A 23,415-nucleotide genomic window follows, 5' to 3' on the forward strand; every position below is an offset into this window, starting at 1 on the left:
AGTCTGCCAGTTCGTTCGCTTTATTGAGTGCTTGATCGTCTGGAATGGTAGGTGCCGGGGGTTTTGTGAGGGTTGATACAAAGGAGAAAAGAGCTCTTGAATCAAAAATGAGGTGGTGGATTTTTTTGGAGAAGAATATTCTCTTTGTTGTGTTGATGTTGTTTCTGTATGAGTTAAGGCATGATTTGTAGATGAGGAGGGTGGTTGAAGATGGGTTTTTTCGCCAGTTTTGTTCCTTGCATCTCAACTCGTGTTTATGATTTTTTAGCTCCGGTGTGAACCAGGGTCTCCTGTTGTCTTTGTTTGGATTGATGGATTTAGTTGTCATGGGGCAAATTTGATCTGCAACCTTTTTAGTGATGTTGGTCCATGATGAAGTTGCTGAATTTATGTCGGAAAGGTCTAGGTGTTCAAGTTCCTTGGCCAGGTGTTCACTGAGTTGGTCTCCTGAGCATTGTTTCCTAAACGATATAGTTATTGGTTGTGTGGATTGTGGTGGAAGATCTTTTATTTTTAATACCGATGATATAATTCTATGGTCTGACCAAGGTATTGGAGTGCAAGTTGGAGTGGTGTGGGTTGTGATACCTTCATTTATGAATATAAGGTCCAGCGTATGGCCTGCTTTGTGGGTAGGTTCAGTCACTATTTGTCTGAAACCCATATTGTTGAGAGAGGAGAGAAGAGTTTTACAGTTGGTAGAATGAGGTTGGATATCAACGTGCAGATTAAAATCTCCCATGAGGATGGTAGGTTTTCTGGAATTTAGGTGTTTTGCTGTAAGTTCTATGATGGATGATGGGTCTGCTTCCAGTATTCCGGGGGGAGCATAAATAATAATGCAAGAGAGCAAGCCGAACATCCAGAAGTTGAAGATCTCTACCCATAGTAGAATCACGAGACCACTTTGGAAAGCCCGGCAATTCCACTGTGATTCACATGGAAAGCCAAAACCACTTTTGGCTTTTCCACGTGCAAAAAGGAAGGCACTGTACTCAACATCTTATCTTTAGAAATACGTAAGAAAGGGTCTTGGCAAGAAAGAGCCTGAAGCTCCAAAATACATCTGGCTGAGCAAATTGCCACCAGAAAAAACATCTTTAACGTAAGATCCTTCAAGGAGGCTCAACCTACAGACTCAAAAGGAGGTTCACAGAAAACCGTCAAGACCAAGTTGAGGTTCCAATACGGTCAGACCTTGCGAACCGAAGGTTTCAAATGCTTCACCCCCTTCAGGAAACGGACGACATTGGGATGAGAAGCCAAGGTCCTGCCCCGTACTTTGCCCGAGACAACCCAAGGCCGAAACCTGGACTGAGAGCAAACTATAAAGACAAACCCTGCTGCAGAAAAGACAAAATATGCCAGCAGAGGATACAACTGCTGCTGACAACACCAGGACTCAAACACCTTCCAAAGCCTAACATAAGCCAAGGAAGTAGGACATCTAGCCTGGAGGAGGGTAGAAATAACCGGCTCCAAATATCCCTTCATGCACAGTCACTGCCTCTCAAAAGCCAAGCCAAGAGACAAAAGCGATCCTCCCAATCAAAAAATATGGGGCCTTGCCGCAGCAACCCCTGCAGATGAGCCAATTGGAGAGGACCATCCACTAACAGATGCACCAAGTCCGCGAACCACTGACCTTGGATGCACTTCTATGTGACATAGCACTCGCCCTGTGAGCGGCCACAGAGGAAACACATACAGAAGAATCCATCGGCCATGGACACCCTAGAGCATCTAGTCTCATCGATCCAACGTCTCTTCTGCAACTGAAAAATCTTGATGTCTTCATGTTGGCTCCCATCGCCATGAGATCCAGCTGAGGCACTCCCCATCCGGCACAAATGCGATTCCAAGCCTCCGGGGACAGTTCCCACTCCCTGGGATCCAGTTGTTGCCGGCTTAAGAAATCCACCTGCACGTTGTCCTCTCCTGCTACGAGAGGCTGCAATCCCTTCGAAGTGCTGCTCTGCCCACACAAACAGCAGCTGAGCTTCCTGAACCACGGCACGACTCTTTATTCCTCCTTGGCGGTTGATGTAAATCACTGTCGTCGCACTGTCTGAGAATACTCGCACCATTCGACACTGGACCAGCAGCAGAAACACCTCCAGAGCTCTGCGCACCGCTCTCTTCTCCAGGCGATTGATAGACCAGGCCTTCTCTGCCATCGACCAGACACCTTGGGCCAAATGTCCCAGGCACACTGCTCCCCAGCCCTTTGGACTGGCATCTGTGGTCAGAACCACCCAATCTGGAACTTCAAGGTCCATTTCCTTTTCCAAATTGCTCCTCGACAGCCACCACTCCAGGCTGGACTTCGCATCCTTCCTCAGAGGCAAGTGGACAAAATACTTCTCAGACTTCGGATCCCACTGGGACAACAACGCCCTCTGCAGCGGCCGCATATGAGCAAAGGCCCACGGAACCAGGTCCAATATCGAGGCCATGGACCCCATGACCTGCAGGTAATCCCAGACCCTTGGATCTGGGTTATGTAGAAGCCTAGAAACTTGCTCCTGCAACTTCACCAACCTATCCACTGTCAGATATCTTGAATATAAGAACATGCCATACTGGGTCAGACCAAGGGTCCATCAAGCCCAGCATCCTGTTTCCAACAGTGGCCAATCCAGGCCATAAGAACCTGGCAAGTACCCAAAAACTAAGTCTATTCCATGTTACTGTTGCTAGTAATAGCAGTGGCTATTTTCTAAGTCAACTTAATTAATAGCAGGTAATGGACTTCTCCTCCAAGAACTTATCCAATCCTTTTTACACACAGCTATACTAACTGAACTAACCACATCCTCTGGCAACAAATTCGTTTTGATATCCTCAGGGTATCAAAACGAGCTCCTAGGTATTCCAGAGATTGAAATGGGACCAGGTGGCTCTTTGCCACATTGATTACCCATTCCAAGGAGCTCAGGAGATGCCGCACTCACTGCACTGAATGAGCGCACTCCTCTTCCATCTTTGCCCTGATGAGCCAATCATCCAAGTATGGGTGAACCAAACACCTTTTCACTCCTCAAGGCCGCTGCTACCACCACCATCAACTTTGTGAAGGTTCGAGGAGCCATGGCTAGACCGAAGGGAAGGGCCTGAAACTGGAAATGCCCACCCAGAATCTTTAACTGCAGAAACTTCTCATGGTCCTTTCGAATGGGAATATGCAGATAAGCCTTGGTAAGATCCCCTTTGGGAGCAGTGAGGACGTATACCTCCACCTTAGACCCTACCATGGGCCCCGCCGAGCAAGAGGACCCTTAGTGGAGGATCCATCTCCCCCTGAGGCACACCCTGTGCACAGAGAGAGGGAATTTAAGTAGGCCGACCAAGTGCCGCAGATCCTACAGGCCTCCACATGTGGTTTCTCCATCCAGATTGCATTGGCTCAAGCGTGCGCTCTGTTCCTAGATAGGCTGCACCACGTGGCTGCACTCTCCTTTCCAAATTGAGCTACACCGTGTCACCGTTCAAACTCCAAAGGCATGCGGCAGGCATGGCAGCGACGGGAAAATCATGCACATGAAAACGGCTCCAAACACACCAAAACCATGGCACACGGAAGGATTGATCCCCGCTGGGGAGACTTTCCTAATTACGAGGTCGGATCGGAAGCTGTGAGAAAATGGGCCCACTAAAAAAAGAAATGGCTGCCTGCAGCAAAGTCAAGCCGTGGGGCAAAGGCATGGACAGATCCCTGCCGGGGAACTCACAGAAATCATGCTGGCACATGCAGCTCCCACTCCCTCAGCGACCCCAACACTTACGGAAGTTTACCGCCCCGGCACTGTACCGCAGGCTAGCTCTCCCCATGTAATCCTTATAAGAAAAAATTTAAATCCCCCCCCCCTTTTTTTTTTTTTTTAAATAAAACTTTACAAAAGGAACAAAAAGGCAAGAAAAAACCCCCAAAGGGATATTTCCCTGAGGGAGCCAGAAGGGGATCTCGCAGCACGAAAAGGGAGCCAGTCCCCTGGCTATCAGGGGCCCTGGAACCAGCGGGCAGCTATAGCCAGGGGTATCCAACCCCTCCCCCCTCCCCCTGGCTCAACCCAAGGGATGGCCCCATTAAGGAACCTGGCACCTCAGGGAGCAGCTCCAAATCTCCAACTCCAGATCAGTCAAGACTGCAGGTATGCACTTCTACCATCTGCTGCAGACAGAGAAATACTGAGGGACTGCAGGTAGCACTCTTATGTAGCAGTGCCTTAAAGATTTTGTTCTCTGCCTCCATCTGCTGGTAGGGATGCATAAACCCACTTGCCTGGACTGATCTGGGTATGTTCAGGAATGCAGGGTTCCAGAGGGTACCAGAACCATCACTGCAATGACCAGACCAGATACACTGAGGGAGAGGGAAAGGAGGAGCAATATAAAAGAGAGGAAAAATCCCCCAGCAGTTATGAATGAAAGCTCATGCCGCCAGATCCAAACCCTGGTTCTGTTTGAGCTAGTAGTATACAAACAGGAGGAATCTTCCAGACTGAAAAAAAAAGGAAACAGAGGATATGGTTTTTTTATGATCTCCCGGAAGGCTTAATGTTGGCCACATCCCTAAATGGTAAGGTCAGGCTATCAATCACAAACCAGACTATTTTTTGAGTGTTAAAATAGTAAAGCATCTGGTGCTGTGTTTGCATAGCTGGCAATGTACAAATCCATGTTATTACTTATCCAGGCCCTGTTCCCTGGGTATGGGAGGAGACACCTGCAAGCCCAGGCTGCAGAGCAGCTTTTTAAAAAATCTTTTGGATGCCATGACCCAGCACAATTTCTAGCCTTGTAGGGAGAGGCAGGAGCACCATGATACACCTGTGTAATGGGATGAACATTTATCCCCATCTCCCTCCAATACACTCTCTCCACCCCCCAGTATGGAGGGTTTGTTTTTACTCCTTTTCCTGGGGGCTGTACCTGATTTTTATGAAACTGGTCCAAGCAGATAGCGCAGTTCTCAATCTCAGGAGCCTGGATCTTGCAGTGTTTGCTAGGATGGTATCTTCGAGTCTTCAGGGTGGAAATCCTCCGTTTTATGTGCTGCTTCAAGTCCCGCTGCAAATTCAGAGGAAATGAGTGAGTCTCTGCACTGTGCCAGAGCGATCAGTCCCAGCAGCGGGGGACGAAGCAGCAGGATGCCACTCACCTCAATGTCATCACGCGGCTGGTGCTGTCGGGACTGCCGCTGGGCTTGAACCATGAGTCCTGTGCACAAGATCAGAGCAACAAGCAGGATAGTGTTCCAGAGCTGCTGGAGATATTTCTGCAGAGAGCCCAGGAGAGAAGGGGAGGAAAGACTGTGCTAATGTCAGCAATTAATCAGGTGATTGTAGCAGGCACATTATCTGCTCCCTCACACTCTCACTTTCCAGTTCCATTGGCCATCTCCAACAACTCTCACCCTCTCAATTCTCTGTTCTATATTGGCCTTCCTACAAGCCCACATGACCTATTCTGCAATATGATTGAACAAATACCAATAAGGCACTGGTGTGCTTGTAAAGGACATCAGTGCACTGAATTCAACCCCCCTCAAATTTATCTACACTTGTTTCATTCTTACATAGTTTTGTTTCTTATTGTATATCTATTATACCTTTCCCCAAGATACAACATGCTCACTGAAAGTTGTTTTCTTTTTAACCTACACATGTATACCTGCTAAATAATATTTCCCCTTTGTCAAACCTGCTTCCTACTAAACACAATGTGGCTTTATTGAGTTTTAGGGTCCTAGTTTTCATGTCCAGGTTCATCAAGACAAAAATATAGAATTAATGTTTTTTAATCCAATCCTTTGGTGCTACATTTGAACCTTGTTCTAGCATCACCCCTACAACTATTCTACTATTAATCTGGGAATCGATTTGAAGTGCTCCTGCCAATCAGCTGACTTGGAATGTAAAAAAGCAAAGAATAATGGAACAGGGGGAACCCCCCCCCCACTGAATTCAGAGCCATGGACAATACATTTTAACCCTTTCCCATGCGAGGTCTTCAATCAACAAATTTGGAGAATTTCAGAAACCAGGTATTCTGGTGCCGAGATCTAATAGCTCATCTGGAGTACAGAACGATATAGATAGCCAAGATGTTCTGCATTAAAGTTATCATTGGGATAATCTAATGATTCTACAAAGCTCAAGAAGATTTTCACATTACAGAATATCTGCAATAACAACACCTGCTGTAAGAGCCTGCATACCTGAACTTGCGAGCTGGTCTCTCCTGTACAGATCACACCCTGCCATTCTCCATACAGCCCACCCCTGAAGCGCCCACATGTTGACCACAGTGTGAGCGTCACTCCCTGCAAAAAAAAAAAAAAAAAAGTTAAATCCCCCATCCCCAAGGAATTTCAATTAGCCAAAGAAGCACAACTGCATAATTACTGAGACTTAAAGGAAAATTGGTTCTTACCTGCTAATTTTCATTCCTGTAGAACCACAGATCAGTCCAGAGTCCTGGGTTTTGCCTCCCTTCCAGCAGATGGAGACAGAGAAAATTTCACTGACACTGGTGTGCCACCCGCAGTCCCTCAGTATTGATAAGTTCCCAAACCAAGATACCAACGATCACAGCCACAAAAAAAAAGTACTCATATCCCCTGAACAGGCAGTAGGAAGTGGAAACTTATAATGGATAAATCTTTACAACCTTAAACACGAGGAACTAATCAAAACCTGTGCCATTCTTAAGACTAATTACAACAGATTAAGCGGTCTCTCCAATTCTCTCCATATCAACTAGGTGGGACTCAGGAATGATCTGTGGTACTACAGGTAAGAACCAAAATTGTCCTTCCCCTGTACGTACCCAGATCAGTCCAGATTCCTGGGATGTACCAAAGCTTCCCTAACCAGGGTGGGACTGCGAGAATCCCACTCAAATTACAGTTTCACCAAAGCCCATGGTCTCTGGGGCCTGAGTGTCCAAACGATAATGCCTGGTGAAAAATGTGCAACAATTTCCAAGTAGCCGCCCAAAAAATCTCTTGTGACAAAATCTGTTGACATTCGGCCCAGGAAGCTGCCTGAGAACGAGTAAAAGTGAGCCCTTAACCTCTCAGGGATAGGACAACCTTGACTGATGAATGCTGAACCTATAGCTTCCTTCAACCACCACGCTATGGTGGTTTTTGAAGCTTTATGACCCTTTTTTGCACCACTCCATAGCATAAAAAGATGGTCCAACAACCAGAAGCTATTATTGACCTTAAGATACCACAACAACGCCCGCTTTACAACCAAGAGTCGCAGCTCTCTCGTGAGGTGCTGTAGCATCCAAATTTGGAAAAGATCTACAGATTGACTTAAGTGGAACGACACCACCTTCGAAAGGAAGGCACCAGAATCCAAAATTCTCAAAGGATCCCTACATGAGAAAGCCTGAAGCTCCTAAATCCTTCTAGCGGAACAAATTGCCACCAAGAAAAGCACCTTTAAGGTGAGATCTTTCATAGTAGCCCTTCTAAAAGGCTCGAAGGGAGCCTAAGGACCAAATTAAGGCTCCAAGAGGGCCACAACTTCTGTATGAGAGGATGCAAATACTTTGCCCCCCCCCCGAGAAAACACACCACATCTGGATGTGCAGCAAGAGCCATTACCTGTACTTTGCCTCAAAGACAGCCCAAAGTCGCCACCTGAACTTTGAGAGAGTTAAAGGCTAGCCCCTTCATCATCCCTCTTTGCAAAAAGGCCAGAATATGCGCTACGGATGCTCAAGTAGGTTCAACCCCTTGCTCCACGCACCAAGTCTAAAAAACTCTCCAGACTCTCACATACACCAAGGAGGTGGAAGTCTTTCTAGCTTGCAACAGAGGAAATGACATCCTCAAAATATTTCTCCCTTAAGAGTTTCCTTTCAAAAGCCAAGCCGCAAGACAGAAGTGAGCCATCTGATCTGAAAATCTGGGAGCTTGGTGCAAAAGCTTTGGTAGAAGAACGAGCCTCAATGGCCTATCCACTACTAGATTGATCAGATCTGCAAACTATGGCTGCCGAGGCCACTCCAGTGCCCCTAGAATCACATCTCCCAGATGAATCTCTATATGCTGCAATATTCTGTCCACCAGCGGCCACAGTGGAAACACGTACAGGAGAATACTCCGCAGCCAAGGAAGAAACAAGGCATTGACCCCTTCTGCTCTGTGTTCCCTTCTGTGACTGAAGAAGTGCAATGTCTTGGCATTTCGCTGAGCTGCCATTAAGTCCATGTGGGATCTGCCCCATCTGCAACAGATGAGATGCATTGCTTCCTCAGACAACTCCCATTCTCCAGGATCCAGCTGTTGTCGACTGAGAAAATCCGCTTGCACATTTTCTATCCCGGCTATGTGAGAAGCCACTAGTAACGCCAGATGCTGCTCTTACCAGCAAATTAACTCCTGGACTTCCTGAGCCACTGCTAGAGACTTTAGGTACCATCCTGTCTGTTGATGTAAACCACCATCGTTGCATTGTCTGACAAGATCCTCACTGGCCACCATGCACAAGATGGGTAGAAAGGCACGTAGCACGAACTGCACCATTCTAGTCTCTAAGCGCTTGATAGACCACAATGCTTCCTCTACCGGATGAGCTTGGCATAGAACTACCCATCCGGAGAGACTGGCTTCAGTGGTAATTATCCACTCAGGAACTTCCAAATCCACTTAGCGACACAACTGGACCCGACCAAGCCACCATGAGAGACTGGACCTCAAAAATCATCTTGAGATAGACTTCCGGTTTCCTATCCTGCAGATCCAGCTACCAGAATGGTTGTCTTAAGTTACTGCAGACACTGAGGCATCCACCTTTGGAACCCTCAACAGCTCAAGCCTGTCTTCAGGCAAAGGATATAATTTATTCATTCCTCTACCAACCTTCAAGCTAGTCTCTGGAGTACCCCACTCTCTAACCATTAACTTCTTAACTGACTTATAGAAAGGAAAAGCCTTCACCGGACCTCTTAAGCCATCCATTTGTTTTGTGCGTTATGAAGTTGTTTTTCACTGTAAACCGGAGTGAAGGCACTCTGCTATGCTTCGGTATAAAAAAGAATCTAAATAAATAAAATAAATCCATGACCGGATCCACCTGTTCTTGATCAGATTCATATCATGGAACCTTTATCCCTAGCTACTTAAGGAAATAGAGGATCAGGGGCCCCAATTCTTCCCTATGGAAGAGACAAACCAACTTTCGATCGTCCCTCTCAACAGCCAGGGTGCTTTTCCCAGCCCCCTTCCGGATCCTGTCCTGCTGAAGAAGGATCCACCTCAGGAGGGTCCTCTACAGGCATATCCACATCCTCTGAATCTTCAGTTCGTTCACAACGTTTGACTGTGTGGGCATACCAAAGACTCACTGAACCCTTGTAGCCCCCGTAGCCCATGAAACCCTGGAGCTCTTCCTGGTTTGCAGACCTACTGAACCCTCCTGCTTGAAACCAAGCCACCCTGTGGCTTTCCTGGTGCAACAGGATGACATTGGATGAGAATCCTCCCCCAGGAGGTCCTCGTCCTCACTCAACTGAATTCCACAGGCTCCCCAGGGCTCAGATCAGCCAGGGACAGCGGCAGAGGGAGATCCTCCCCCCCCCCCCCCTCTCCCACAGTCTCTGAAGCAGCCACAATAGAAGATAAAATGGCCACTGTTCTTGCGCTAATCAAGAAGGGGCCCGCTGCGTCCCTCGATGCACCTGAGAGTCTTCCAGACCAGTGCTGTCTTACTGATGCTGTGGTCATCCCTGAGCTGCCCTCTCCCCCAGGAACATAAGCCGGCACGAGACAGCCATGTGAATCGCCGCACACAGTATGCCCAGATTGAGCGTAGAGTCAGCCGTCTGAGAAGCCTAAAGCGCAAGAATCGCTGCAGCTGAGCCCCTGCTCTCACTCGGTCGATAGATATAGAAAAAAAATGCAAACTTTTTTTTTTTTTTTAAAGAAGCTTTACAGAAAAGACAAAAATTACTTCCCTTTAGAAAAAGAGTGGCAGCAGGCTCTGCAAGTCCTCCTGGGGGAGAGGGAACTGGCACCACCAGATTTCTACCCACGGCGGTGAAGCACCAAGCAATAAGGGTCCCCAACTCCCTGCTCATCCTCCTCATAACTAAGAGGATTAGCCCCACTAAGACCTGCCAACCTCCTGGGAGGAAATCTCCAAGAGACTATCTATTCCTTTTTTTTTTCTAAACCTACCATCTGCTAGAGACAGAGAAATACCAAGGGACTGCAGGTGGCACCCCAGGTTGTGTATCAGTGTCAGTGAAACTTTTTCCATCTCCATCTGCTGGAAGGGAGGCAAAGTCCAAGAGTCTGGACTGATTTTGGTATGTACAGGGAACAACAGATACACAGTGATCAAAGTATCTCACACGGACAATACAATCCTCACAGCAACTTGCATGGTATGCACAAACAATATCACTGCAGCAAGAATCCTGAAATAGAGGCAGAACCTCTGTAGCCCAATCACACTATAAGAAAGATGGTATATGCAGCATGTACTCGTGCTTGGCCAACCCAAACAGCCGAAAAGATTAAATGCAAGTGCCACCTGGTAAAGAGGAAGAGCATACGCATGTCTGACAAACAGGAAGAGTACACGCATGAAGCAGCCCCCAATATACACAGCAGGTGTGAACACATTCAGCATTACAGAAACGATATCACAGCACAGAACGCAAGGCTGTGATATTCACAGGCCAATATTAAAAAAAAGAAAAAAAAGCTGAGCCCCTAAATTTGAGCTCAGAAATTAAGCTGAATTTATCTAAACGTCAGTCTGCTATTTACTTAAAATCTTTTCTATACCGTCACAACGGTTTACATAGAGGCACATATAGGGGTGGATTTATCAAAATGCGGTAAGTACCGCATGCGATAGCAAAAGGGGCGTCTTTTATGCTAATATAGCATTTATCGCAATTTGCTAATTACCTGCGCGAAGAGCTAAGTTAGTGCAAATTGCGATACCATTTCAGATTCTGCGATAAGTGCCAGACAGAGAGAGAGAGAGAGAGAGACCCCATCAAGCTAGGTTGAGAGAACCTTGCCCAAATCTCATCTTGAAGTGAGTTTCCTCACTCCGAAGGCCAGCAAATCTTCACACGAGACCACTTTTCTGTTCGTGGGTATCACTTAGAATGTCAAAGTGGCCCCTAACCCCCTACACGCTTACCTAATCCCCACCTGGAGTTACTAGGTGGGCCTCCCATAGGGATACAAATACCTACCTATGGGCCATGATATTATGGCCAGGCTCACTCTCTCTCAGGCTCTGAACCTGTCAATTCAGCTGAAATCAGACTTACGGGAGACATCGCATATGGCAATGAAACATTACCGCATGGTCATGGCTGCTATCGCACAGCCTAACGCAATCGAAAGAGGTGTAGTTAAAAATCGGCATTACGGCTGTGCGATAGCTCTTCGCAAACAGGCTAACCCAGCCCACTCTCCGCCCCTAACTCCTATTTTTGGAATTTGCATCGTACCATACGATATGGTGCGATCGCATGCGGTAAACACGTTTTCGCACGCGGTAAGGGCCTATCGCATGCTTAACGGGGCTTTTCGCATGCGATAAGCCCTTAAAGCATGCGAAAACGCCTTATCGCATTTTGAAAAATGACCCCCATAGTAAGTTATACATGCATCTGTTCCTATTATTGGTAATGGGGTGCCTGATAAGCTTGGTTACAAAATTTCATAATAATGGCTATATGTTCAGTGTTGTCTAAACTGACCTGTGACTACAATAAAGACTGTTAGATTATACATTCAAACCAAGACGTACATACATATTAAAAGTGCTAGTGCTGTGTACAGCTTTCAGCGTTTCTCTTTCACGCTCTCTTTGTGAAAAAGCTTCTCTAAAGAGCCATGTCTTTAAGCTCTTCTTGAAAGTTTTGCAATCTCTGAAGTCTTACCTCTATGGGCATGGTGTTCCATAGTATCGGTCCGGCCAGTGATAGTGCTCTCTCTCTCTGACTTGTGTTATTCTGATTTACGCTCTTAAGTTAAGTGGCTGTGCTGAAAATCAGTACCAAGTGCCTGTTTTTTTCCCCCTGAACCTAACTCTGCCCCTGCAGCCACCTGCTTTTTAGACTCTAAAAGGGCCAATCTAGGAGCCTAACTGCAAGACCCTTTGATTTTTCAAACTCACTGATATTTTGTTTCACAAACAGTAGTTGAGTCCCGGTGCTTTGTCATCATGGCCACAGACACCAAAAGTCAGCATTGCCATGACAACAAGAAAACAAATTGCATAAACCCTTCCTAGCAATCTCCTGCAGTTACGTACCAGGTTTTCCAGTAGCACCGTATGGTATGTCATCTTTGCTGTTGCCCGCAGGCCCCTAGCACAGAAAGTTGGGAATAGTGTTAATTAGATTTCCTGAATTTATGCAGCTACCATTCTAGGAAAAAAAAAGCATTAAGAACAGCCCCTGAAGAGGAACAATTCTGAATAGCTTGCGCTGCTGCACGGGACGTGCGCACATTAGTCCACAAAAACCCTGCAGGTCTTTTTCAAGGGGGGGGGATACCTGAGCAGTTTTCCCTTTTTGAAGATTGCCTACAAGGTACCTGCATATGCCAAGTGGCAGACTGAGGATCAAGAGGCCACACGGTGCCTTTCTCCCCCACCTCCCCTGGGATAGGACTTCTGTTTCCTGTGGCTAGAAATAGGCACACTGGAAAAGCCATCGCTGAGGGAGAGGGAATTTGCCCGGGTAATAGAAACTAACCTGGGTAAAAGGCTTCGAAAACAGTCCTGTCAGAGCAATTTGCTCAGGGACATCACCATTTACCCAGCTACAATGACTTAGCTAAAGAAGCCCCCAACAGAAGTAACGCACGGACTCCCAGAGGCGTATTTAGGCAAGGGGAGGAAAACTGTGAGCATCTATGACATTTTCACAAGCGTTGCGCCGTTTTACTCCTCTCGGCCGCCTGTACAAAGAGCGGTTGCAACACTTGCTTGAAGAAAAAGTACTGCTTTTGTTCCTCTGAAAATTCAACATTGAAAATGTGTGTCCTGAAAGCTCCCACATGCTTCACCTCACATGAGAACTGCCCTCCCACTTACAACCCGTCACTGAAGGCCCCAGGACAGAACATTGTATTAAACTGAGAATCCGTCCCTGACCAAGACTTGATTTGCCTGGTTTTTGCTCTCTTTTCTGGGTGTGTACATATAGATACAGGTGCAACATGGCTCCCTTGTAACACTCAGGGCTCTTAATCTAGTAAATATACGTACATAATCCATACAGACTTCAGGTAGTGGCATTCTGGTGAACAACGCAGAAAGAGTAGGGTGGAGGTTGGGAAGACATTTTTCTGTGTGTTCAGCTGACACCTGGATAGGGTCAGCTAATGCTAGTTTTTGGAGGTCAACTTAATGTCCATCTCAAAACAGAACTTAGCTTCACCCAGCAGACACTGTGCTGCTTCAGAACAATTCAGAACTCCAGTCTTAGAATTAGGCTCCATGTGTGTGTGTGTGTGTGTATATATATATATATATATATATATATATATATATATCTATCTTCAGCATGTTATGAATTAAGGAAGGGAGTGCAGGGAGCCTATATATTATTTATGACTCTGTACTTGCCCCATGTCAGGACGAATATTATCCTAGCCCTTGCCCGGGGAACAGGCTCCAAACCTACTTCCTCTTACCGTATCAGAGCACTCAGCAGCTTGGTGACATTCTCAGAGGTCTGGATCACAACCACAGGTTTGGAGAGAACCTGAGACACATCCAGCTGCAAGGGAAAGAAAACACAAGGACACTGCAGAGCACTGAACCAAGCAGAAAGAGAATTACCAGCCAGGGTAGCACAGATAAGGAAGGGTCTCATTTCCAAAAATTTGATATTCTGCCTTTTTCCAAAATAGTCTCAAAAGCAGATTACAAACAATAAGTGCACAAGTGATAACATATGTTCAAGAGTTGTGTGCAGTTATAAAATCAAAATTTCAGGTATAGAAGATATTCCTTCCTCAATAATGAGCAGTCTGGGGAAAACACACAGTAACATAGTACTGACGGCAGAAAAGGTCCAAATGGTCCATCCAGTCTGCCCAGCAAGCTTCTTATGGTAGTATCTTCTGTGCCGTGCAAGTTACCTCATGTTTCTCTTCAGGGTAGCAACTGCCGCTCCGTGCAGTTATTTCCAAGCCATATGATAACCTATAAAAAAATATTTAGTGCTAGCCACTTTTTTACTGGGTGATGAGCAGTCTTCAAAATTCAGATGGTGCTGCTTGATGTGCTTTGCTTATGGACTTGGTCATAGAATCAGTCCTGTGCTATTTCCCTCATGTCTGCGTATCAGTACCTCAGACCATAAGTCAGAGCTCGTGTTGGTCATCTAAATCCAATTTGTCTACTCCCCTCCCCAACTCCAAAGTGGAGAGCGAAGTTGCAGTTGCATCAAGGTTTATTGGTTAAGGGTAGTAACTGGTGCTCCATGCAGGCTACCCCCATGCTTATCAGGTCCCTGGACCATAAAAAGCCAGGGCCTTTGTTGATTGTTGTCTAAATACAATTCCTCTTTTCCCCCTCCAATTGAAGCGGAAAGCAATGTTACAGTTGCATCAAAAGCATCAAGGCTTATTGGTTAAAAGTAGTAACTGCCTCAGCAGCAAGTTACCACAATGCACTCTTCATTTCCATCCTCAACTTTATTGATCTACAGTGTTTATTCCATGCCCTCTTGAATTCATTTTCATCCTCACCACCTCCTCCAGAAGGGCATTCCAGGCATCCACCACCCTCTCCACGAAGAAATATTTCCCGATGTTGATTATAGAAAGCTGTCCCCACTGGAGTTTTACTTCATGACCCCTAGTCTACCGTTTCCTTTCCATCAGAAAAGGTTCTAAAATTTGTACATCATTAAAATTATTCAGGTATCTTAAGGTCTGTACTATATCTCCCCTGCACCGCCTCTCTTCCAGGTTTGGAAGTCTTTTGATGCTGACCTACCATTTTAGTCACTCTTCTCTGGACTGCTGTCTCCTGTTTGTCAACCAGTTTGTAATGCACGCCACCACCTTGGCGCTCACTCCCAAGTGTCTCATTTTATTCACAAACCTCTTCTGTGGGACCATATCAAAAACTTTGCTGAAAACCAAGTAGATCACATCAAGCGCTCTTCCTTAATTCAATTTTCTAGTCACCCAGTCAACAAAATGTCAGATTTGTCTGACAGCACCTTCCGCTGATGAATCTCTGCTGCCTCGGGTTTGTAGATAGTTCACTATCCTTTCCTTCAGCGTCTCCATTAGTTTTTCTCCAGGATCTTCTTTAGAGAATACTGAACTGAAGTATTTGTTTAATATTTCTGGCATTTCTTTGTCTCTCTCCACACATTGTGACTTGTCACCTTTCAGTTTCACTAAACCACTTCTGGCCTCTCTCCTGTCTCTATATCTGAAAAAATGTTGTGTCACTCATTTTACCTCTTTGGCAATCTTTTCTTCCACTTAACCTTTTGTTTTCCTGATTTCTTTAGAACATAAGTTGCCATACTGGATCAGACTGAGGGTCTATCAAGCCCAGCATCCGGTTTCCAACAGTGGCCAATCCAGGTTACTAGTACCCGGCAAGTACACAAACACTAAGTAGATCCCATGATACTGATGTCAGTAATAGCAGGGGCTATTCCCTAAGTCAACTTGTTTACTAGTTTATGGACTTCTCCTCCAGGAACTTATCCAAACCTTTTTTTAAACCCAACTACATTAACTACCCTAACCGTATCCTCTGGCAATAGATTCCAGAGCTTAATTATGTGCTGAGTGAAAAAAAATTCTCTCAGATTTTAAATGTTCTACTTGCTAAATTCATGAAATGCCTCCTAGTCTATGATCTGAAAGAATAAATAACTACATAAAACATACATCAGAACATAAGACATGCCATACTGGGTCAGATCAAGGGTCCATCAAGCCTAGCATCCTGTGTCTTACAGTGGCCAACCAAGTCACAACCACCTGGCAAGTACCCAAACATTAAATGAAAGGATTCCAGGCTACTAATCCTTATTGATTAATAGCAGTTTATTAGCTTCTGCTCCAAGAACTTATCCAAACGTTTTTAAACCCAGCTATACTAACTTCTGTAAACACATCCTCTGGCAATGAATTCCAGAGCTTAATTATGCATTGAGTGAAAAATAATTTTCTCCAATTTGTTTTAAATGAGTTACTTGCCAACTTCATGGAGTGCCTCCTAGTCCTTGTATTATCCGAAAGACTAAAACAACAGATTCACATTTACCCACATTTCATCTGCCAGTTGGAAGCCCAATCTTCCAGTCTCACAAGGTCCTCTAATTTATCACAATCTGCATGTGATTTAACTACTCTGAATAATTTTGGGTCATCTGCAAATCTGATCACCTCACTCATATTCCATTCCAGATCATTTATAAATATATTGAAAAGCACCAGTCCAAGTGCAGATCCCTGAGCCACTCCACTGTTTACCTTTTTGCTCTGTGAAAACACCATTTAATCTTACTCTGTTTCCTGTCTTTTAACCATTTTGCAATCATCTTCTTTACTTTTACAAGGTAATTTTCCCTGTGTTCCTATTTTTGGGATACTTTATACTTATTGAATGCTGTTCTTTTTGCCTGTAATTTTTTCATCCTTCTCCTATGAGATCCAGATCGGATTCTCTTTCCTCTTACTTTTTGTTTACTTTTCTAACATATAGGAAAATTGGTTCTTACCTGCTAATTTTCGTTCCTGAAGTACCACAGATCAATCCAGACAAGTGGTTTTATGCATTCCTACCAGCAGATGGAGGCAGAGAACAAACCTTTGAGGCACTGCTGCATAACCAATTGCGCCATCTACAGTCTCTCAGTATTGACCTGTACCCAAGACAAGATGTCTACCCCATTAAACCTGTGGTGAACAGAGACTTAAAGGTTGGAGCCTGCTGAAAACTAGGCCCTCTTAACCTAACAGAACACATCTCAAACTATATACACTTCTCATTACTCTGAATATAACACATCAGCTCAGCAACATCCAGAAGAGAGGAAGTCTTTCGAAAGATGGGGCCGGGTCTCTGATCTGTGGTATTTCAGGAATGAAAATTAGCAGGTAAGAACCAATTTTCCTTTCCTGTTCGAACCCTGGATCAGTCCAGACAAGTGGGATGTACACCCAAGCCCCTCTATTCTGGGCGGAAACTCAAAAGACCCGCAAGCAACACACTTTCCCCAAAAGATGCCTCCTCTGGCGCCCGCACATCCAAGTGGTAATGTTTGGTAAGAGTGTGAATAATTCCTCAAGGTGATAGAAAAAGGGAGTAAAAGTATTAAGGCTCATTTATATGGTCTATTCTTCAGTGTTATTATCTTAAATGTTTCCCTGTACCATGTTTATTGCATTATCAAGATTCTTCGATGTTCTGTTTTAATGCCTTATAAAAACCAAACATATATATATATATATATATATATATAAAAAAAAAAAAAAAAAAGTGTGAAGAGAAGACCACATCGCCACACGACAAAACTCCTGCGGAGAAAGGAGTTGACACCGACACTCCACCCACAAGTTTGCCTGCACCCTAGTGGAATGTGCTCTCGACCACTCCAGCACAGACTGGCCCTTACAGATGTAAGCCAAAGCTATCATCTTTCAGCCATCGTGCAATAGTGCCCTTGGAAGCCTTATTTCCATTCTTAGTGCCACTGCACAGGACAAACAGATGATCAGATCTCCGAAAGGCATTTGTCACCTTAAGATATCGCAAAAAGAATTCTGCATGTATCCAGCAAGTGAAGCTCTCTCACCACAGGAGCATCCGCAGACAAATTTGGAAAGGCCAGTAACTTGAACACCTGGTTAAGGTGAAAGGGGAAAACCACCTTAGGCAAAAAAGGAACTGTATGTAAAGAAATCCCTTCCTCCAAAAAATGCAGGAAAGAGTCCCTACAAGAAAAGCTTGCAGCTCGGACATCCTTCTAGCTGAAGAGATAGCCACCAGAAAAACAGCCTTCAGGGTTCAGCCCTTTAGAGAAGCCCTCCTAATCGGTTCAAAGGGAGACCACACAGCATCCAAAGAACTAAGCTCAGAGTCCATGCTGGACAAATCTTCCAAACGGAGGACTTAGATGATGTTCTGCCCCCTTGAGGAAATGAACCACATCTGGATGAGACACCAACAGTCTTCCTTGAATCCTACCTCGAAGGAAACCTAAGGCTGACACCTGAACCCGAAGGGAATTATAGGCCAAACCCTTAGCCAAACCACTTTGCAAAAAGGCTAGAATCTGCGGATCGTCCACTTTCAAAGGCTGCACCTTGTTCTGCAAACACCAGGATTCAACAATTGTCCACACTTAGACATAAGCCAAAAGATGTGGAAGGCCTCCTTGCCTGAAGTAAAGTCACAATCACAGGTTACGGATAACCTTTCAAGCAGAGCAGTCGCCTCTCAAAAGCCAAGCTGCTAGACAGAAGCAATCCTTCCAGTCTGAAAATACAGATCCCTGCCACAACAACCCTGACAGATAGGCCAAGTGAACAGGACCATCCACCGCTAGACTAAGGTGGTCTGCAAACCACGTCCAGCATGGCCACTCAGTGCCACCAGAATCACCTTGCCCGGATGACGCTCAATGCGCTGCAGCACTCGACCTAAGAGGCTGAGGCGGAAAAACATACAGCAACAGGTGTGTCTACCACGGTTGAACAAGAGCGTCGATGCCCTCCGATCCCACCTCCCTTATGCGACTGCAAAAATGATGATGTCTTCACATTTCCTGGAGTCGCCATGAGGTCTACCACTGGTCTGCCCCACCTGGCCTGGATCAAGGCGAAGGCGTCCGCCAACTCCCACTCCCCTGGATCCAGACACTGTCTGCTGAGGAAGTCCTCCTGCATGTTGTCCACATGGGAAGCTGCTATCCTTACAAGATGTTTTCCCATCCAAATACATAAATAGTTCTTGCACCTCCACTGCTACTAGATGACTTTTCGTTCCGTCCTGATGGGTGATGTACGCCACTGTCGTCGCATTGTCCGAGAACACTCGTTCTGACTTGCCCTGAATGAATAGGAGAAACACCAGTAAGGCTTCGCGCAATGCCCTAGTTTCCAGCCAATTGATGGATCAGGTTGCCTCCTCCAACGACCACTGACCCTGGGCCGATTTTCCTTGACAAATCGCCCCCCAGCCCGAGAGACAGGCATCCATGGTCACCACCCCCCAGTCGAGTACTTCAAGGTCCATTCCTTTCTCCAAATTGTGCTGAGACAGCCACCACGAGAAACTGGACCTGGTCTCCTCTGGCAATGGCAAAGGAAGCTGAAATTCCTCTGAATGCGGATTCCAACAGGACAACAGAACCCTCTGCAGAGGACACATGGGATCAAAGGCCCAAGGAACTAATTCCAGTGTAGAAGCCATAGAACCCAGGACCTGTAAATAATCCCAGACTCTGGGAACAGACAGCCACAGCAGCCGAAGTACCTGACTCTACACAATTTGACTACCCTTTGTTGTCAGAAACACTTTCCCTAACCTGGTATTGAAGCATACCCCCAGATATTCCAATGACTGGGCCAGCTTCAAATGACTACCAGATTCGTTACCCAGCCCAACGAATCCAGAAGTTGCAAGACCCGCTGAACCGAGCGCAAACACTCCCGATTTCGCCCGTACAAGCCAATCGTCCAGGTAAGGGTGCACCAGGATGCCTTCTTTCCTGAGTGTCGCCGTCACCATCATCATCACCTTTGGTCTAGCAACAGCGCCGCACACATTCACAAAGGGCAGGGCCCAAAACTGGAACTGCTCCCCCAGGACCATGAAATTCAGGATCTCTGGTGTTTGGCCCGAATGGGGATTATAGAGATAGGCTTCCGTCAAGTCAGACGCCAGAAACTCCCCCTTTGTGCACTGCCACTAGCAACGTGCGCAATGTCTCCATCTGAAACTGTGGCACCCGGATGGCAGCACTGACCCTCTGCAGATCGAGAATGGGCCGAAAGGTCCCCTCCTTTTCTGGAACCATGAAGTACACGGAGTACAGACCCTGCCCCCTCTCCTGAGAGGGGCACTGGAACAATGACACGCAGGAGCTGTTGCGTCTCCTGCACCGTCTCTCGCTTGCCCTGGGAGATAAAGGCATCCCTGAACAGACTAGAAAATTCTAAGGTGTAGCCGTCTCTCACCACCTCCAGGACCTACTGGTCTGAAGTGATCTTGGTCCACTCCTTGTAAAAGAGGAACAACCACCCTCCAATAGCCTCTAGAGAGGAGTGGACCAGCCCGCCTTCATTGACCAATCTCACTTCCACCTCTCCCTTGGGGGTCACCGTCCCTCAGAGGCCTGCATTGGGCTCAAAACAGCAGCTGTCTGCCTGAACTCTGTTTTTGCACCACCACTAGCCCAGAGCTCCTGCCAGCGCAAAAATCTCACTTCTTGGACTCTAACTCATGAAGGAAAAAACTTCTTGGGGGTTTGCTTGTCTTCACACAACTTATTACCCTTCGACTCCTCCAATTGCTTCATGAGCAGCTCCAGATCCTCTCCAAATAGCAGCTTTTCCTTGAAGGGGTTAGACAGCTGGGCTCCAAACCACACATCTGCCGACCAATTTCATAGCCATAGAAGTCTCCTCTCTGCTACCGCAGAGACCATACTTCTGGCGAAGTCTGGACCATGTCATACAGGGCATCCACCACATAGGCCTCTCCCGCTTCCAAGCAGGCAGTCTGAGCCACCTCAACGGCCGTTCCCGACCACTTATAGTGCACCTTCTGCACCTGAACACAAGCAGGCTCTCTGTATCAGACTTACGCAGACCAACACACGAAGGCTCAGAGCCGAAACCTCAGTCTCTTAAGGAGGATTTCCAGTTTCTTCCGATCCTGGATATCCTTCAAAGCAGCAGCACCTGCCACCAGGACGGTCACCTTCTTGGTAACTGCGAAACTGCAGCATCCACCTTGGGAATCTTCCACAACTCCGTCTGTTCCAGCAAGGGATATAATTTAGCCATAGCCCTGGCTACCTTCAAACCCGCTTTGGGAGATTCCCACTCCCGATTCACCAACTTCATCATCTTAGGCAATAGAAAAGTCTTAGGAAGCCCCCGTAATCCCTCCAGGACTGTTTACTCCCTCATTATCCGAATCTTCCTGAGTGACCTTAATCCCCAGCTCCTCCAGAACCTGGAGAATTAGCGGGCCCAACTTAATTCTGCGGAACAGGCAGACCACCAGAGGATCGTCACCATCCGCAATCGGGATCTCATTCAGGTCTTGCATTGGATCCCCCAATGCAGTAAACAGGATCCTGGTCCAGATCCTGCATCAGATCCACCAACACGCTAAAAGAGTCCCTGCCCGGATCCAACGGCCCTCCCTGTATCTGATAAGATCATCTGTTTCATCCGACGTATCTTCTTCCACCACGGACCTCTTGAGATCCAAACACTGCAGGATCCCTCCGGACTCCCCCTGTCTAGGCTTCTTGGCCACCCAGAACTTCCTGGGTAAAGGTTCCTGCTCCCTTCCTGGCCAAATAGGCCTTTTGGAGCAGGAAAAAAATCCGCTGAAAAAGCTTCCGGATCTGAAGAAGGGAGTCCAGGTCCGCATCCCGCTGCTCATGTTCATTTACTGCCGTTTGTTTTTCTGTACATCGCCCAGGATATGCGTGATTAATAAATTCAATAAGAGAGAAAGATGTTCCCTTCCCCTGCCACAAGCAGGGTCTTGTTCCATGGGAACAGAGTGGGAAGGGAGTCCTGAGGCTCTGGAACAGCAGCCTGGCTCCCAGCATGTGTAGGTAAAATGGCCGCCAGCTCCTCTGACACCCCCCAGGGCCTCCAGAGCTGGCCCAACTGTCCTCTTGCTGCTGCCATTCCCCGCCCCCCCGGAGGTCCTGCAGAAGTCCCAGCCCCTCCAGAGACACATTCGCGGCAAATCACAGTCGAATAGAGGATGGTTCGATGAGAACCACAGTTGTGACAAATTTTGCCGCACTGCATGGGAGGCAGCATGCCAGCGTGATCGGGCTTAAAAATAGCCCCTGCCGACACAAGGAGAAGAAAAGCGCTGCCCAGAGCTGAAAACATACCCTGGGCCCAACCGAGGGAACAAATTTGGGGGTCGCCACCCTCCCCACACACACACACACACCCCCTTACCTGCCTCCTGGCAGAGAACTCCACCTGCTCACACTGCCTCAGCCCTATTCCTCTGCAGGGAAGGGAAGAAAACTTAAATACTTCCCTGCTTCTGAAGGAGGCTGAGCACCAAGATTGCCAGGGACCCAGAGGGGATGAGGGAACCAGGACCCCTGGCTTTCACCCCCCCGACAACAAGGGCTGAGCCAAACCAGGGATCTCCAACCCCTTGCTCGTCCTGCTCTACCTAAGGGCTGGCCCACGAAGGAACCTAACACATCGGGGAACTGAAATCTCCTTATAAATGTTTTTAAACTCCATACTGCAGGTTTGCACCTCTACCATCTGTTGGAGACAGAAATACGGAGGGACTGCAGGTGGCACTCTCGGTTAAGTAGCAGGGCCTCAAAGTTTTGTTCTCTGCCTCCATCTGCTGGTAGGGATGCATAAACCCACTTGTCTGGACTGATTCTGGGTTACGAACAGAAAAGATCTGTTGCCTTTATAACATCTCCTTTTAATTTGGCCACTGTTCCTGGTTGAACAACCATGTCTTTTCCTTTTGGATGCATAGCAGCTGAAAGCCCAAAGTCTTCTGCAGGCCAGTTGTGGAAGTCGGCAAGGAAAGGGGTGGTTGGAAAGAAGGGCCTCTTGGAGGACTGGACATCTCTGATGGAGGCTAAGGAGGTAAGAAGAAGGGATAGGTACTCTGGGGTCTGCCTATTTACATATTTAATGCACTTGCTCACCATCCCTAAGAACATAAGTTCTGCCATGCTGGCAGGGTCAGACCAAAGGTCCATCAAGCCCAGCATCCTGCTTCCAGAAGTGGCCAATCCAGGTCACAAGAACCTGGCAGGATTCCTAAACTCGATAGATTCCATGCAGCTTATCTCAGCATTAAACATTAGTCCACCTTGCTAATGGTTTAGGGACTTTTCTTCCAGACACTTGTCCAAAACTTTAAGCCCAGCTACACATTTACCATATCCTCCAGCAACAAATTGCAGAGTTTAATTATGCGTTAGGAAAAATAACTTTTTTTACTCATTTGTCTTAAATGTATCACCTAGTAACTTCACTGCATGTTTTAGTCTTGTATACTTTTTGAAAGCGTAAACAACCGATTCATGTTTACTCATTCCACTGCAGTTATTTTATAGATCTCTATCATTTCATGCCCAAGTTGAAGAACCCTATCCTATTTAGCCTTTCCTCATAGGGAAATCGTTCCT

At 46.6% G+C, this 23,415-nt stretch overlaps 1 protein-coding gene across 5 annotated transcripts in view; it reads right to left on the reverse strand.

Moving 5' to 3' along the window:
- RNF215 (ring finger protein 215) overlaps positions 1–23,415 on the reverse strand; it is a 60,906-nt gene that overhangs the window by 16,413 nt on the left and 21,078 nt on the right. For all 5 annotated transcript variants that reach the window (XR_003859190.1, XR_003859189.1, XM_029619651.1 and 2 more), the window contains exons 4-8: positions 13,694–13,779; positions 12,306–12,360; positions 6,221–6,325; positions 5,162–5,278; positions 4,933–5,070 (exon numbers count right to left, since the gene is read on the reverse strand). Coding sequence is in view for 3 of the 5 variants with exons in the window: in XM_029619651.1 (XP_029475511.1) it covers positions 4,933–5,070; positions 5,162–5,278; positions 6,221–6,325; positions 12,306–12,360; positions 13,694–13,779 (501 nt within the window). In the remaining 2 variants the exon portion in view is untranslated. The remainder of the gene's footprint in view (positions 1–4,932; positions 5,071–5,161; positions 5,279–6,220; positions 6,326–12,305; positions 12,361–13,693; positions 13,780–23,415) is intronic.

Source organism: Rhinatrema bivittatum, chromosome 11 (assembly GCF_901001135.1).
Source record: "Rhinatrema bivittatum chromosome 11, aRhiBiv1.1, whole genome shotgun sequence".
Lineage (NCBI taxonomy): Eukaryota > Metazoa > Chordata > Amphibia > Gymnophiona > Rhinatrematidae > Rhinatrema > Rhinatrema bivittatum.